The sequence below is a fragment of the Diplotaxodon limnothrissa genome, linkage group LG19 (assembly GCF_057381915.1).
Source record: "Diplotaxodon limnothrissa isolate DT_005_m linkage group LG19, D_limnothrissa_male_GT1.1, whole genome shotgun sequence".
Classification (NCBI taxonomy): Eukaryota; Metazoa; Chordata; class Actinopteri; order Cichliformes; family Cichlidae; genus Diplotaxodon; species Diplotaxodon limnothrissa.
The window spans coordinates 7,289,879-7,305,985 of NC_140614.1; the positions used below are offsets into that span (position 1 = coordinate 7,289,879).

A 16,107-nucleotide genomic window follows, 5' to 3' on the forward strand; every position below is an offset into this window, starting at 1 on the left:
TTAAGATGAAGCTCTCTCGATCGACGTTGGGAACACTTGTAGCTGCTGGGATCAAACCGGCGACCTCGTGGTTTGAAGGGCTGCCTCTCTGCTCATTAGCACAGCAACAACACAACACAAAGGAGCTCGCAGAGCTTTTTTCCACTTTACCACCTCAGCAGTCAGATGTGAAAGCATGGTGATGCTGAAACTGATGAGACTTTGCATTTCCTTTCATCCCTGAACAACTCCTCTGTGGACGGGGAAGAGATGAGACAGATGCTGCTCATTTAAAAGACTGTAATTGACTCAGCAGAGCTGCTGTCAGAGCAGAGATCTGTCGGAGAGCTTCGACTGCGCCCTGGAGTGCTCAGAGCCACGATTTACTGCAGCGATTGCTATTAGTGCAGACGATGGATGCAAGAAAATGTTTCAGGAGAACAAGTTCTTATCTGGGGAGCGATGTTGGTTTCCTTAAACAGCCTAACATCCCAAAAATGGGCTGTGAAATAAAGTTAGGTCTTTGAAATGAAATGGATTCTTAAAAGTGCAAAAGGCCCTGCTAAAATCTAGAGTTTCGCTCACTTCAAACAGCTCTCTCCCCAGACGTTTGCAGGCAATAAAAACAGCAGAGTGGTTTGACAAGAGCTGTTCTCACCGAGGTAGTTAAGGTCAGGGCACACGTCATTGATTGAACTAAGTGCTCCGCTGAAAACAGTGTGCCTCAATCAATGCTGCCTCTAATGGTGCAGGTCAGAGTTCCCCGAAGACCTCGACTACGGGCGAATGTGACAAAGTCATCGGGGGGTGCTGGAGTCACGTTCCTTCTTCCGGCGCATTTGCTGGTCAGCCAGGCTGCTCTCGGGCTCACTTTGTCCTCTGATAGCACAAGTTAATGAAAATGCCATAACTCCGACAGGCTGTCAGTGACGGAGAGGAGTGAAACGAGGAGAGGCAGAATGGAGTTTAACTAGGAAGGCTGCCACCTCCCTTTCAGTAACACAAATGGATGGAGCACTCATACTCTCTCAGAAGGAAAGTCTTCTGTTGTTTGCACGAGCTCATGATTGCACATGGTTAATGAGAACTTTTACATCAGGGAGTTTAAACATACTTCTATAGTGAATCTTTTTACTTTTACTTGAGTAACGGGCCCAAACACTTGTTTCATCGCTTTGAAAAACAGTTATTCCACACAAACCCATTTGCAGGCTCTTGTGCTGTGCTACTGTTCATGTAATAAAGTACATCAGTAAGGCACAGCACCAATTTTCCACACAATTCATTTCTGCCAATTATTATGATGTCCTGCAGTTCCCGCTGCCAAACCACTGAAAGAAAAAGTCCTGGAAACTCCCCTGAGGTCAGGCACTCGTAAGGTTCTTTAGGAGAGGCTCCGACTTTGTCCTTTATTCTCACCCCCCCGGAGAGCTCTACCGCACTGGCCTGTAGGTTAAATACCCAATAATAAGAATTGTAGCCTGTATTGTATTTGTGTGGATAGATCAGAGCAAGACAGTTTAGCCAGCTGAAGATTTATTTTTCTACTTTTTCATTCTTTGAGATGTCTGGGAAAAGCTTAAAAACCTCAGATTTCTTTCTTAGGGTTTGACAAAACTCTGAATAAATTTTCTCTGTAAGTAGGCTGGCTTTTTTGCTATTTTTTTTAAAAGTGACCTATGATGATAACTTCCAGCTCTCCGTTTTCATGGTACGGTTTTTACAAGAGTAGTTTTACAAAATAATCCTATAATAAGACAGATTATCTCAAAAAAAAAAAAAAAAAAAAAAAAAAAAAAAAAAAAAAAAAAGCCATTTCAGCTTCTCTCTCCCTTTAAGCCATTTTTCTTTTGACTGGCCGCCACGCCAAACACAAACGGTAGGTGGGTGGGGCTTCTGTGCCAACAGCCAGAGCTGTATGGCTGAGATGACCCCTCTGACATCATACAGTAGCAGAATATTTAGAGCCTCAGCTTTTGGTTTATGCTGTGAGTTACACACTGTCAATATACTGAATCACTGACAACCAAAGTGGGATTCTAAAAACTAACAAGGAAAAAAAAAAATGCCAATGCGGGTAAGTACACAATCAAACCCAAGTGTGCTCTGTATCTCCATCTACCTTAAAACTAAAAAGATCAACTGGTGACTTTGTTCCAGACCATCTGCGTTTTCTTTTTACTTCGTTTTACTTCGTTTACTTCGTTTCCTTTGCCGTTTCCCTTTTCCCGAGTGAATCCAAAATTACACCCTTTCACTTCCTCCAGTGCCCTGCCCTCCACTAACAATGTCCACAAAACCTACACACATACACACTGGAGTGTGCAGATGAAAGGCTCGGTCCTAATGACAAGGTACCCTGTCCACTTAATACTTCAAAGATTGAGGTTCTGCAGCAGAGGGAGGGGGAAGGGGGTCCACAACGCTCATGCAGCCCCTCCTGTATCCACCCCAATTAGCCAAAGCCTCAGATGAACCAGGACCAGCCTGCATTCACTAAACCTCTGTGTGTGTCCACCTCCAAGTAACAGGCCTCCAAACAAAAAACAAAAAGCTACATGATGGAGAGCTTTCGGCTAACACAGTAATTACGTCACATTTGTGTATGTAAGTCTACACGCAGCAGTCACACATACATCTACACCGTGTCAAACATTGGCAAACACCCGAAACCCAGAAATCAGGATGTTTTTTCCCCTCCCTTTCGCTGTATCTCAATGGCATCACAAAATTATACTAATTAGACTAATTACAGAGTAAAAGCATGACAGGTCGCTTTCAGGCAGTATTTTTAAATCCAACAGCAGCACAGTAAACATGGTGGAGGTTAAGTTTATTTTGTTTTTGCAAATCACGTGATTAAATAAGGTCAACTGTGGAAGCAGAAACGGGGACAGAAAACGCACAAACAGCACAGATTTTGGTGTGGATCTTGAGTAAGAGTCAAATCAAGTCTGAAAACCACTGCCACAAATGACGGTTTGTAACACTGTTAAAGTATTTAAACCTCCAGAGTAACCCGAAAGAAGGACACAGACCCCAGGGACTGAACGCCTCCCCTGTAATCACACAGCTCCCCGCTGAGGTCAGCCTCCACTCCCACCAGCCAACCATTAAACCCTTCAATCATGCCCCATTTTTCATTTTTAATGGCAACTTTGTCATTCATGGCCACATCCGATGAGCCTCGCGACAATAATCGAGTAAGATGACTCAAACTAACGTCACTCCATAACAAAGCCAATAAAGACGGAGACACATTTACAATTAAGCGCTTATGATTCAGAGCGCTGTAATTCACTGCAGTTGTGGCTTTTCTCACTCTGAACCTCACCACGGTCGCAGATTTCCCCACGATAGGATGACATCAGTGGGATTATTGGGGACGTCTTCATCAGGTTAATGGCTGGTTTGACCCAAGCTATGGAGACCTTCTCATGGACCACAAATATTCAGATTGTGTTCATGTGTTTAAGGTGATAATCTTCATGTATCACAGCCACAGCCACTTCATTTACATTTTAGACATGTAGTGGAGTCTTCTCCACATTTCTGAAAATGGGCCATGTTTCACAAAAGCTTGTGGAACCAACCGTGGACGAAATTCTTAGAAAATGTTCATCTTTTTGTTAATTAATCTTCTCCATTAACCATGAAAAAGCCTGAACCATGAAATAGCTGCCAGAAAATTATATTTTCATGATAATAGAGTTCATGCCCTGAACCTTCTGAAAAGTCACAAGAATTAAATATATTTTTCTTACATGAACTTTAATTTGTAACATATTTGCTACCATCAAGCATTCTTCCACTTTTTTGCAATTTATTGCTTAAAGAATGTATTGTGAAATAATAAAAATGGAGAATCTTACTGATGTAGAAGTCTCAAAACAGGGTAATGAAAAGTGTTGACATTATTTTGTTCAAGCTGAGATATTAGCTCTCTAAAGTTACTTATATCTACCAACACAGAGAACTGCTGACTGTACAATAAGCCTACTCTTCAGTCTAACAGTACAGATGGTGTTGATGCTCCGTCAATGCTCCAATTAAGCCCAGATGGAAAAACATCTGAAAAACATGAGTTTTGTGCAGATGTTCATCCGTCAGATATCTCAAACTTCCGACCTGAATGCTATCGTGCTAGCATGATTAGCTTTTAAAGTGGCAGACGTGCGATCTTCATGAATCTTGCACGTTAACTTGCATCCTGTGGTTTTAACTTTCAAGGCTCTTCAACAACAAGCACCACCATATATTATTGAACTTTTACAGCCCTATGCCCCTAGTAGGTCTCTGAGGTCGAGTAGTCAGGGCCTACTTGTCATTCAGTATACGAGACTGAAAACTAGGGGTGATAGAGCTTTTGCTACTGTGGCCGCCAGACTGTGGAATTCCCTTCCTCAGGACTTACGATCCGCTGATTCATTGATTACTTTTAAAAAACAGCTAAAAACACATCTTTTTAAAACTGCCTTTTGCTAACTTTGTTTGTATTTTGTCTTTTTAATCTGTTATATCTTGTAAAGCACTTTGTGATCTCTATCTAGAAATGTGCTATATAAATAAAATTTTACTTTACTTACTTTACTTACTTTAATGGCTACTTAAGTGGAGTTTGCACTGAATAAAAATGTAACACGTTCCAAATCATTATTCATGAATAATCATAATTATTCAGTTCATTTGTCCAAGATGAGTGTGTCCTAAGAGAGAGGAAGACAGTGTTACTGACAGACTAAGAGATAAGCACATCCACCATGAAATTGGTTCTAAATGCAGCATTTTGCGCTTTAGCCACCACGTTAGTTTCACTGGAGGCAGAATTAATCAAATTTGGTTGAGTGTAGAGTGCTAACTTATCTGCTAATGCTAGCAACCTTGCTCTTCAATCCACTTTCTCACTCAGTATGTGTTAACAGACCTCTCTGCACTGAATCGTACTTGTTATTAATCTCTGGCTCTCTTCCACAGCATGTCTTTTATCCTGTCTTCCTTCTCTCACCCCAACCGGTCGGAGCAGATGGCCCCGCCCCTCCCTGAGCCTGGTTCTGCTGGAGGTTTCTTCCTGTTAAAAGGGAGTTTTTCCTTCCCACTCTTGCCAAAGTGCTTGCTCATAGGGGGTCATATGATTGTTCGGTTTTTCTCTGTGTTTATTATTGTAGGGCCTACCTTACAATATAAAACGCCTGACACTCACATTTGTAAATTAGTGCTAAAACTTAAAATAAAAGAATTCACTACCCAAAACTGGAGTGCAAAGTTCGATACAAGAATAATTCAAGAAGATATTTCTAACCTATAGCACACACATGTCAGAGGTCCAGTTCAGTGACTCCAGAGTTGCAGTGGCAGCCAGCTCAATGTACATGTACAACTAAATTATCCAGTAACCAGATGATGATTTATAAAAAGTAAATCATGTTCTGCATGGTTATTAATGGTTGTTATGACACAAGAAACTATCCATAGAGGCCAACCAACTCTTCAGAGCTGTAAAGTTGGGTATTTTAACTCTAAGGACTGACTGTCTCAAGTGTGAGTTAGTGGAGCTGCAGTTTTTGGCACTTCATTTGTTCGGCCGTGGAGGTTCCCACTTGGTGTTCCCATCTTTACAATCTAAAACTGTATTTGCCCTGCTGACTTTAATGTTTCATTTAAAAGGAAAGTCCACTGTGAAATTTAACACTCCCTTTTGCCCGAGAAGCTTTTTATCCAGCTAGATTGTTTCGTGCCGAGTTGTCCAGTTTTGGAGAAAAGCACAACAAGCCTCTCTCATGCCGATTGTAGTTTGGTAGTAAGAAACTACACAAAAATACACAAGGTTTATGGATTTTTCCCCAACAGGGTTGAAATTTCTGGAAAGACTTATAGTGCTTCTGAGTTCTTAGTGCCTCAAGGCAAAGACCATTTAGTTTCATTATATTTGAGAGAAGATCGACATGTCATTATCTCCCAAACCAGCAAAAAACAGTCTAGATGGACAATTTGGGCCAAGTAGTTCAAGTCAAGTAAGTTTTGTTTCTTTTTTAAGAGCAGTATCTGATTCCCTTAACTATTATATTAAGTATTATAGCCAACCGCATTCTTTTTTACCGTTTTGAGTTTTCACGGTACTTTTGGCTGCTCCTTTAATTCCTCCTCATCAGGATGGATCTGTTGATTGGGTACAGATTTTACACTGGATGGCATTCCTAATGTAACCCTCCCATTTATCCAGGCCAGACAGATACTAGGAGTGCAATAGTTTGTGATTCATGAGGCTGGGTTTGTGTCCCGTCCCACTCTTGAATCGGGGCTCTGTTACACCCAAGGTGAATTTACCTGCTACTCCATCACTGAGCCAAGTTTTAAGTTTTCAAAATAAAACATAATTTACACATTTATTTTGCTTTTCCTACTATATCAAGCCACTGTTCCAAAACAGAGGTGAATATAAAGCCATGATTTTTTAATGTGTTACAACCCTTTGGTCAATCCCTATTCTTAACAATATGAATCACAGACAGTTGGCTATCCTCTTTGGCCCCACCAAAACTTGACATTTAAAGGGTACTTGGTCTTAAGTGCTGTTCAGGGAAATAAATGTAAAAATTTAAGAGCATTTGTCGAGAAAAAGTCTCAGAAATGACTTTTAAAGGGGACCTAGGTCAATATTTATGGTCACAAAAAAGCTTCTGCTGAGATTCAAACCTTCTGACCTTTAAGGTGCATGATGTTCTCTGAACATAAAGCCACATCATAACCTCTCCTAACCCCCCAATCAATCAAAACACTTCACCTTCCACTCTTAGCCTCTCATGACTCCCCCGTCCTCCCATTCAGAGCTGTAAAAACAGGCTTTTACATCAGAACAGATGCAGCATCATGGCACCATTACACTGCATCCATCAACACCTCTGTGCACCCAGCTAAGAAGGGGTGGGGGTGCAGTGCATCCTACTCGTGTAATTAAGTAATTACACACAATGTATGATGGATTCCTGTAATGGTTTATTTTTGAAACTGTTACCGTATTTTCACGACCATAAGGCGCACTGTGCTAAAAGGCGCAGTCTCAGTTATGTGTGCCCTTACTGTATTTAACACACACATAAGGCGCACTGGACCATAGGGCGCATACAAGTACCGTATGCGTATTTAAAAATAAAGCGGGAGCAAACCTGAGTTCGGTACCTTACTCACATTTTTATTACCAGTAATCGTCATCATCAACAACACACAAGCATACAAGTGTGCATATTTAACAATAAAGCAGGAGCAAAACAAAGTTTGGTGCTCACATTTTTATCATCAATCAAACCCATCGAAGTCCTCATCCTCTGTGTCTGAATTGAACAGCTGCGCTAAATCACATCGGCTGTGAGATGGGCACGCATAGAGTCACAGATTAAGAGCGATGGTGATGCGTGGAAAAAACCACCTGGTCTCCTTACATACACCTCCCTCAGCCACTCTTTCATCATTTCCTCATCCATCCAGCCCTTTTCATTTGCCTTAATGATGATTCCTGCTGGAAACTTCTCTTTAGGCAAAGTCTTTCTCTTAAAAATCACCATAGGCGGCAGCTTCTGTCCATTAGCATGGCAGTCAAGCACAACAGTAAAAGAAGACTTTTCGTGCCCCGTTGTGCGTATCGCTACCGTGCTGGTCCCCTTCTTCTCCACAGTGTGACTCACCGGGATGTCAAAAGTGAGCGGGACCTCGTCCATGTTTGTGATGTGGCTGGGCTGGATGTTTTTGTCGCCGATGTGTTTGCTGCAGTAGGAGCGGAAGATGGCCAGCTTTTCCTTATAATCCGCTGGAAGTTGCTGCGCTACCGTAGTCCTGGTCCGGATGGAAAAATGGCACCGTTTCATAAAAAGTGAAAGTGAAACTGCTTTTAGCCGAATGGTGACCGTCGAAACGCTTCTCCCGCTCGTTCTTTGCTCGATGATCCACCGCTCGAGTCTTTCCTCCAACTCGGGCCACCTCGCCTTATGTCCGCGGAAACTCAGCTGCGTCTTCTTGACCTGTCGGAGCTTGTTTTCCAGCTTCCTCCATTTGCGAACCATCGATTCGTTAATCTTAAATTCTCTCGCCGCTGCTCGATTTCCATGTTCCTCCGCGTAGCTGATGGCCTTCAGTTTAAACTGTGCTTCATAAGCGTGTCTCGTTGCCATTTTCAGGGTTGCGCCCACACTTCACCCTTTAGCGTTCTCATGGTGTTCTCTACTACGTCCTCCTTACAACACACAGGGCGCACTGCGCTATAGGGCGCGCCGTACTTTTTGAAGAAAATCTAAGACTTTTAAGTGCGCCTTATGGTCGTGAAAATACGGTAATAAGTCAAATTGACTGAGGGTGTAATCAGATGTATGATCTGTTGGCTCTTTTTTCATGAATACTGGAGAACACTCGAGTAGTTTAGTTTTAATTCTATTTAATTTTATTTATATAGCATTAGATCACAACAACAGTTGCAACGAGGTTTATATTGTAAAATAAAGACGCTGCAATGATCGAGAGAAAAACCCCAGCAATCAAATGATCCTCTTTGAAGAAGCACTTTGGCAAGAGTGGGAAGGAAAAACTCCCTTTTAACAGGAAGAGACCTCCAGCAGAACCAGGCTTTTACATGTGAAAGACTTTATAACACAGACAAGTTTTATAAAGACTTTATAATTTCTAAACAGAAGCTGCAAAAATAAACTGGCTGAAATTATTTCAGCAACAGATTCAAGTATTCATGCTGAACTAAAGGTGGAAAAGTGTTCGTGTCACCGACAAAAAGTTCAGTTTGGAGTACACATGCTTTATTTTTATGTCCTTTAGGTTTTCTACGTTCATTTCTATTATGCCTAGGTTGCCATTATAATTCTTTGTTATTAGATCCCCCTTGTGTATTCAACCCCTGTGTTAAGTCTCCCTCACCTTCATGTGTTTCATGTCTGCGTGTCTTGTGTTGTCAAGTTCTTGTTGTCATGTCATTATGTTTCCTGTTTTATTTTGAAGAGGTCTTGTGTTCCTTTGTTCAGCGTGTTTGGTTTTACCCCCCCCCCCCCCGGTGGCGTCGTTATGTTCATTCTTATCAGCCGTTTCCCCGGGTGTTTCCACTTCCTCTGATCACCTCATGTTTGCATTTAGTCTGTGTGTTTCCAGTCATTCGTGTTCAGGTCGTCTGCTAAGTTCACGTCATGTTTCCAGGTATTCACGTATTCTTGTCAGGTTTTCCATTCTTCCAGGTTTCCTCCCAGTTTAGGGTTTAGTTTAGCGTTGTCATTGATTTTGTCTTTTGTTTTGTACTTATTCATCATCCACTATAAATATATCGCTTTCTGTTAAAAGTTATCGCTTTGCGTGTCTGCACTTGGGTCCCCTTCCTCACTCCATACAGTCTGCCTCAGCCAGACTGTGACAATGCAGATGATGACTAGAAGTGTCAGAAAAGACCAGGAGACTAACTTGGCTCAATATCACTTCTAAAAAAAATAAACAAATAAGAAAAAAAAATAAAAATAACAGGCACGGCTCAAAAATGAAAATCGGGAGTGCAAAATTATCCAAATAAACATGTTTAAATGTCGTTTCTGGAGAGAAATGGTTCAAAGTCCCTCAAATAAACAAAACACTACAACAACATGAACATTTTTGATCTCCAGTGTCCTCGAGGGTTCAGACATATAGCAAACACATCCTCCCACACATTCGAAAAGAAAAGGTAACGCAGAACAGGAGACATTTCAAACACAGCACAGCCTATTTCATTCATAGAGCCCAGTTAATTACTGCAATTAAACCTGAGAGAGCATCCTTTAACATGATTATGGATTATTATGGTGATACTGAACGTACGAGACACAGTCAAGGATGAATGATATCACTGCAGCACTCTGAATCAGATCATTCTCAAGGGTACACCTGCTTTTATAAAGACGTTTGCTGAGGCAGACGATATAATGCCTGACGTCTCGTCTTAAACGCACCGCCGTCTTCAAATTGCTTTTTAAACTACTGTTTGCACAGTCAGGGTTTATTAAGCTTCTACTTGTCTTGGATCATTTTTATGGCACATTAAATGCAGTGTAACAAGGCAGGAACAAATAAGGTTAAAGAAAATAAATCTAAAATGTTGGTCGCATACGAAACTTGACACGACAAACAAATGAGATTATAACAGAAATCAGCAATAATCTCATGTCCGATGTTGCAAATAAATAAAGAAAAAGGATGGAGCTATTCCAAGATGATAAATAACTTGTACTTACCGTTCTCCTTCTCGTCTGTGACACAGCTGCTGATGGACTCTGAGAGGCCCAGTGTGGCTGATGAGGGCATCGATCCCAGGAGGAACGCCAGCGATGGGGCTTTTCTCTGTGGGAAGTCCCCGTCGTCCTCTTGCTCCTGGTTCCCCTCCTCGTCTTCTGGTCTCTTCTGCTCCAGTTTTATCAGAGCCTCCAGTGTGAGCTCGTTAAGGTCTTTGCCAAAGTGCTTGGCCACAGCTCGAAGCTCATCTTCGTCTTCTGGTTCCTCGTCGTCCACCAGCTTCGATGACATGGAGAGAATGTTGTTTTTGTCATCATTTTCCAAATCTGTGGAGCAGGACAAACGTGGGGATGTGTCATTCATTTACCACTTTGTGTGCAAAGTCTTTATGCTAAGCTATTTAGATAATTGGACCATAAACAACACGCTGAAAGCTTTTAACTTTTGTCACCATGTTTATTAAAATGTAAACACACAAACGTGTCTGGACAAGGCGACTGAAACAACCATTCATGTGTGTCAGCTTAACAGCATATAGGGATGCAGTTATAATGCTATAATAACCGGCAGGTGACTTGTTTAATTCTCAGACTCACAATAAAATAAAATAAAACATCTGTCCTTGAAAAAATTCCCACTTTTACTTTGCTTCATTTTATGTAGTTCGTAACTCCTGAGTATTCCCTGAAGATTAATAAGACTGCATAATTGTACACCATAGTTAGAGTTTTCAAATTAAACATAATTTAGTGGAAAAAAACAAACCCACATTTTCCAGCACACTGAAAGCAGCCACAGCAGTTAAAGGGTCAAGATACTGATCTAAAATCCCACAAGTGCAGGGAATTTATTCGGCTTCCCGAGTCGCAGAAAATGGAATGGTGATAAATATTCATATTCTGACAAAGTAATTGGGATCATAGTTGTGGCTGTCCTGCTACCTAATTAAAATGTGTCCTTTAATCAGCCATAATTAAAATGTCCCCTCACAGGCTCGAGACCTCAAATCGGGAAATCAACTCGGTCTGAGAAGAAACGAACTGCTGCCGGATTTGAAAGCGTCACGGCAGCTGGAAGAACAACATGCCTGAAATCAGTGACAGACCTGCGACCCCCCCACTGCGTAGAAACAGAGGGATACCGGGGCTTGTTTGTGTGCGAGGAAGAAAGACAGACTGAGGCTGAGATAAAGAGCCAAAGGTAGAAAGAGATAAAGGGTGAGAGCAACAGGGAGTGCAGTCTGCTGTGTCTTATTTTTCCTGGGTGGGCCTGTGTGGGCCTTTCACAAACAGCAGCTCAGAGTTCTCGTCCTGCCCGAGTGAGCGACAGAAAGACAAATAAAAGCGTCATCCCGCATTAACGCAGCGGTGTTTCCCCTCTGATATCTGGATTTGGGCGTCCCACTCAACCTAATCAGCAGCAGCTTCTATTATTGCTGCTGCATTCACTCGCTGACACGTTGGCTCGGTGTTCAGAATTCACGCTACGAGATGTTCGCTTGCAAATCGGTAGCCGCACTAGCAGCTAAACGCTCAAACACTGTTTAACAGACAAAATGCCGAGAGACAGCTTTTCTATCCTTAGCTCCAGACCGGTCATGGTGCCATTTTTTAAATGGTTATTTTATTATAATCCAAGGTCAATGGTTTTATCTTCAATACAGAATGTAGTGCCTTCATAGTTGGCTTTTCAGGCCTGCGTCACTCAAATATCACGTTTAACCTTAATACTGCACCACAAACTCAACTCATGCACCTTAAACATGAGTTTAAGGTCTATACAAAGAATATAATATGAATAAATAAATAAATAAATAAATAAAACCCTCTTTAACTAGGGCCCCTGGCAATAAATCCACTGTGGTCTGCTCACCATCATACAACAATGAGACGCCAATAAAGAACTAAATAAACTTATAGAATGGTAACAAGTTATGAGTGGGAACATAAATATAAATAAACGTAGCACAGAAAGAAAAGACATTTGTGTCTGCTCAGTTATTTCTTTGTTGTAACAATGCTACACTCACAGCTGCTGACCAGTATGATCAGGTGGTACCAGGCTGCTGTGGCAGTGTACGGTTCCTCCACATGCTACTGAGGTCCCAGCTTGTTAAACGCCCGTATGTCTCGTTTCTTCGGACTTCAATCATCCAATCCAACAAACAAACCCAACAAATAGCAGAATAAACTGTTTGGCAAGTGTTTCATGGTCACAACCCACATACTCAACCTTGCTGAACAATGGATTTTACTTACAAATGTGGCACCGTTTAAGGCTTTCCAGCAGTATAAGATATTATTTCCTATTAAGATATTTCCTTAGAGGTCAAATTCAAACTGTCCCTGTGAAAATTGGGATTTGCATTTTTTACCACAGAGCCAAAGCTCCAGAGCAAACCTGTCTCCTGACATACCAGAGTACAACCTCGGAAGAATATGGACAGCAAATCAGACTTTAGTTGGTCACACTGTCTGGATTCTCAGGCTTTTAAAAAACACTCCATACATACAGTGCTGCTGCAAAAAAAATATGCATTAGCCAACATAAGCAAGCAGCAGTGTTCAGTCACTGAAAGGTCCACCACTAAAAACCTCCCAAACCTCCAGAAAACCCTGCGTGGAGCAGAGCAAGGTCTTGTTTACCTCAGCACATAAACAGCTGAGGACATGAGAAGGGTTTCTGAAATCACTCACCTCCCTTAGCATAGGCAGCGTACACTCCTCTTAGTTTGGGTCTGCTGCTCTCCAGCTCTGCATCTATTTCTTCCTGGTATTCCTGAATTTCACCTGTTGAAGGTGTAAAACAATGTCAAAGGAACTCTTCCATAAAGACTTAGATTGCGTGATTCTCTAGGGCTTTCTAGGCTAACCCATTCAATTATATTTCTCATAGTCCCATAATTACAGCACAATATGTTAGCAGTGTAACATAATGCAAGGTTAATTACAAGTTGTACGGAGCCTAAATCATGTCCTCTATTTATGTTTTCTTTGCTTTAACCACATCCAACACTGATCTGCTTTTAGTCGAGGTCAACAAACACTAACAAGAAAACAACAACAACATGTAACCAAATGTCCATCTTTAACACACAAACTTTTCTGAAAACTTAACAAAATAAAAGAAACTTGAGCCAGGACTTTGTGTCTGTGGTGGCAAACAGACAGCGACGAGACATTCATACCTTCGACGTCATCCATTTTTTTCTTGATCTCAATCTCCAGCTACAGCGAGGGAGAGAAAAGAGAGGGTTTGGATGAGACAATGAAAGTAGCTTCCTCTCTAATAGTGGCTACAGGGTGAAACGATCGCTGAATAAAACCTCTTAGAATAAAAGAAGGTTATAACACGAGGGCTCTGGGGTGGTTGACGGCAGCACCCTTTGCTCTCAGAGTGCTTTTTCCTCCCCGGTGTATAACGTGCGTGAGTTTGATTTGATGTTGCTGGTGTGAGACTCGACTAAAGAACAGCACTCTGTGAGTACTTTCACAAAGCTTTTACATTAACTCCAATGTTTCCTCTTTTTTACATTATGGCATGAGAAAGGTCAGCTCATTACTGGGCAAAAGCTCCACCAGTAAAGTCAGATCAGTAAAAAAAAATTACCACTTTTTAACTTTTGGCCACATCTCACAGCTTTTGTTTGTTAAAGCCGGGTGAAAAACAAGTACGCTCCGACTCTCTGAAGCCCATCTGTCAGTTTCCACAAAGAAAAACCCAAGATCTTGAGAATTTGCTGCTGTCAGGCTACAGTTTACAGTTTTTGTGGCCAAGAATGAACAAACTGCTGTAAACGTCTCCAGAAAGCAACGACTCTTTTTAATGATACCTAATTTTTAACAGAAATCGCCACCGCATTCATCAAACATCAACAATATTGATATGGAGAATACTCAGATTTCATTTTTCAAATCATGATTATGATAAATCCTAGTACGAAGTGTCACCTGAACCTGGGTTAATGCAGTAACAGCCTTTCAAGTAATAAAGCCTTTTTCATCTCTGATTAACGAGCTGGTCGTCTTCAATCATGAGCCCAATACGACACCTTCACATGTTAACTTCATTTCATCGGCCTTTTTTAAAGTAACATTTTCCAGCCTTACAATCACATTGTATTTAATTAAATGGCAGGCTGGCCAGACGTCACGCTGTGGAAATGTCCCAAGAGTGAGGTGATTCCTCTTGAAGGCTGGCATTAGACAGAAAAATGAAGACGTTAACCTCTGCAATGAGTAATCATCACGCCATGTATGATGAATGGGAGTCGCATGCAGTTAGCTCAAGTTTCATTAGCTCTGCTTGCAGGTCAGTCCATTTTTTGTTGTGCAAAATCCCTTTAGAATACTAGAAGGAATAAAGCAAAGTAAAACTTCTATTGTGAAATACTTTTTACTCAAATAATGGTGAGTGGGGAAAAAAGGACTTTTAAACCCCCAAAACCACTGAAGTACAGAAGCTATATGGAATTTAAGACCTGAAAATTAGGCACCAGATATATTCTACACGCACTCACCCCTAAATCATCAGGCATGTCTCCTGTTATCTGTTAAAGCAACAAGTATGTGGGACAATGCCTTAAAAAGAGCACGATGGCCTTTTACAGAGCCCACAAAGTGTGAGGACACCGACAACACTGATGCTGTTAGTTTAGAGGTTAATACCCTTCATCCATTATTGGGGAAAGCCTGAGGGCTGTATGTCACCATCAAGATAATAAAGGATGAAATTTTAATATTCCCTGTGGAGGGATGAACGGGTCATTTCATGAGTAATTGAGTTGATCAGAATTGATGCGCATGTGCGTTTCTAATGCTATGGCACATTAATTGGGGTGAATTGAAGGCTGAGGTTTGTGTGGAAAAACACCTGCTGGGCTTTCTTCTTCTTTAGTCCGGCTGTGTAGCAGGGCGGGTCACACTCTTGGTCCAGATCCACCTTCATGAACTCCTCGATGGTGAGCTGGCTGGTCGGCGTGTCCTCAAACTCTGTCAGTCTAACGCAAAGTGGCGTTACAAGGCAAAAGATAAGTTAGGTAATTAAGATCCAACTAAACATCTGGGCTGATCATCTGGACCAGCAGAACTTTTAAAGAAGGAACTTCTGCTGCTCATTTTGGCAAAAACAGACAAATCCCATAAACTTCGAGCCTCCACAGCCAGGATTTTCTACCAAATCACAAACTTTGATCGCCCACCTTTTTCTCAGCGTGGATTCGCACACTTTGACGATGTTGACTATTTCTTTGACAGTGCGCCGAAAGTCATGTAGTCGAGCAGCTACAAGAAGGGCTGGAAACAAACAAGCAAACACACACAGGGATGAGATTTAACCAGAATCTGCACAGAAGCAATAACAAAACGTGTGTCCGTGTATGATTAGAGAAAAGGCCGAGATGTGACTAAACACTAAAAAAAAAAAAGTTATGCGCTTATGGTTTTAGGCACTTTTAGATGTGCACCTTAAACAGTGAAGAGGAGCCAACAAGACGGGGGCACCTCAGAGCCAACAAATCCACCCCCACATTAAAAAAAGGAGAAACAACAACGCTAATATTATGCAATGAATTGCAGTGTGAGCCTTGAAGGGGAACAGTTATGTAACTGTCATTAGACTTGCCTCGCTCAAGAGCCTGTTAAAAGATAGATGCGTGCTTCCACTTCCACATGCACACTTCTAACAGCCTTGAGGAGTGAAGTGGTGGCTTTTTAGCTCCGCTGAGGACTTTCTCAAACATTTTTCATCGCCATTACCTTAAAAACCACACGACTTCAGATTTGCAAGTTTTCCTTGCTGAATACATTCGTCGCTTCGCATTCACAAGCTCTTTGCCCTTGAAATCACAAGAAGCAACTTATAAACTCGTCTCTCCTGGCACAA

At 41.6% G+C, this 16,107-nt stretch overlaps 1 protein-coding gene across 1 annotated transcript in view; it reads right to left on the bottom strand.

The window, feature by feature from the left end:
• The window catches only part of brf1a (BRF1 general transcription factor IIIB subunit a), a 133,567-nt gene that overhangs the window by 78,614 nt on the left and 38,846 nt on the right, over positions 1-16,107 (bottom strand). The window contains exons 8-12 of the mRNA XM_085342855.1: positions 15,425-15,518; positions 15,097-15,223; positions 13,412-13,451; positions 12,921-13,013; positions 10,227-10,550 (exon numbers count right to left, since the gene is read on the bottom strand). Coding sequence (XP_085198981.1) covers positions 10,227-10,550; positions 12,921-13,013; positions 13,412-13,451; positions 15,097-15,223; positions 15,425-15,518 — 678 coding nt within the window. The remainder of the gene's footprint in view (positions 1-10,226; positions 10,551-12,920; positions 13,014-13,411; positions 13,452-15,096; positions 15,224-15,424; positions 15,519-16,107) is intronic.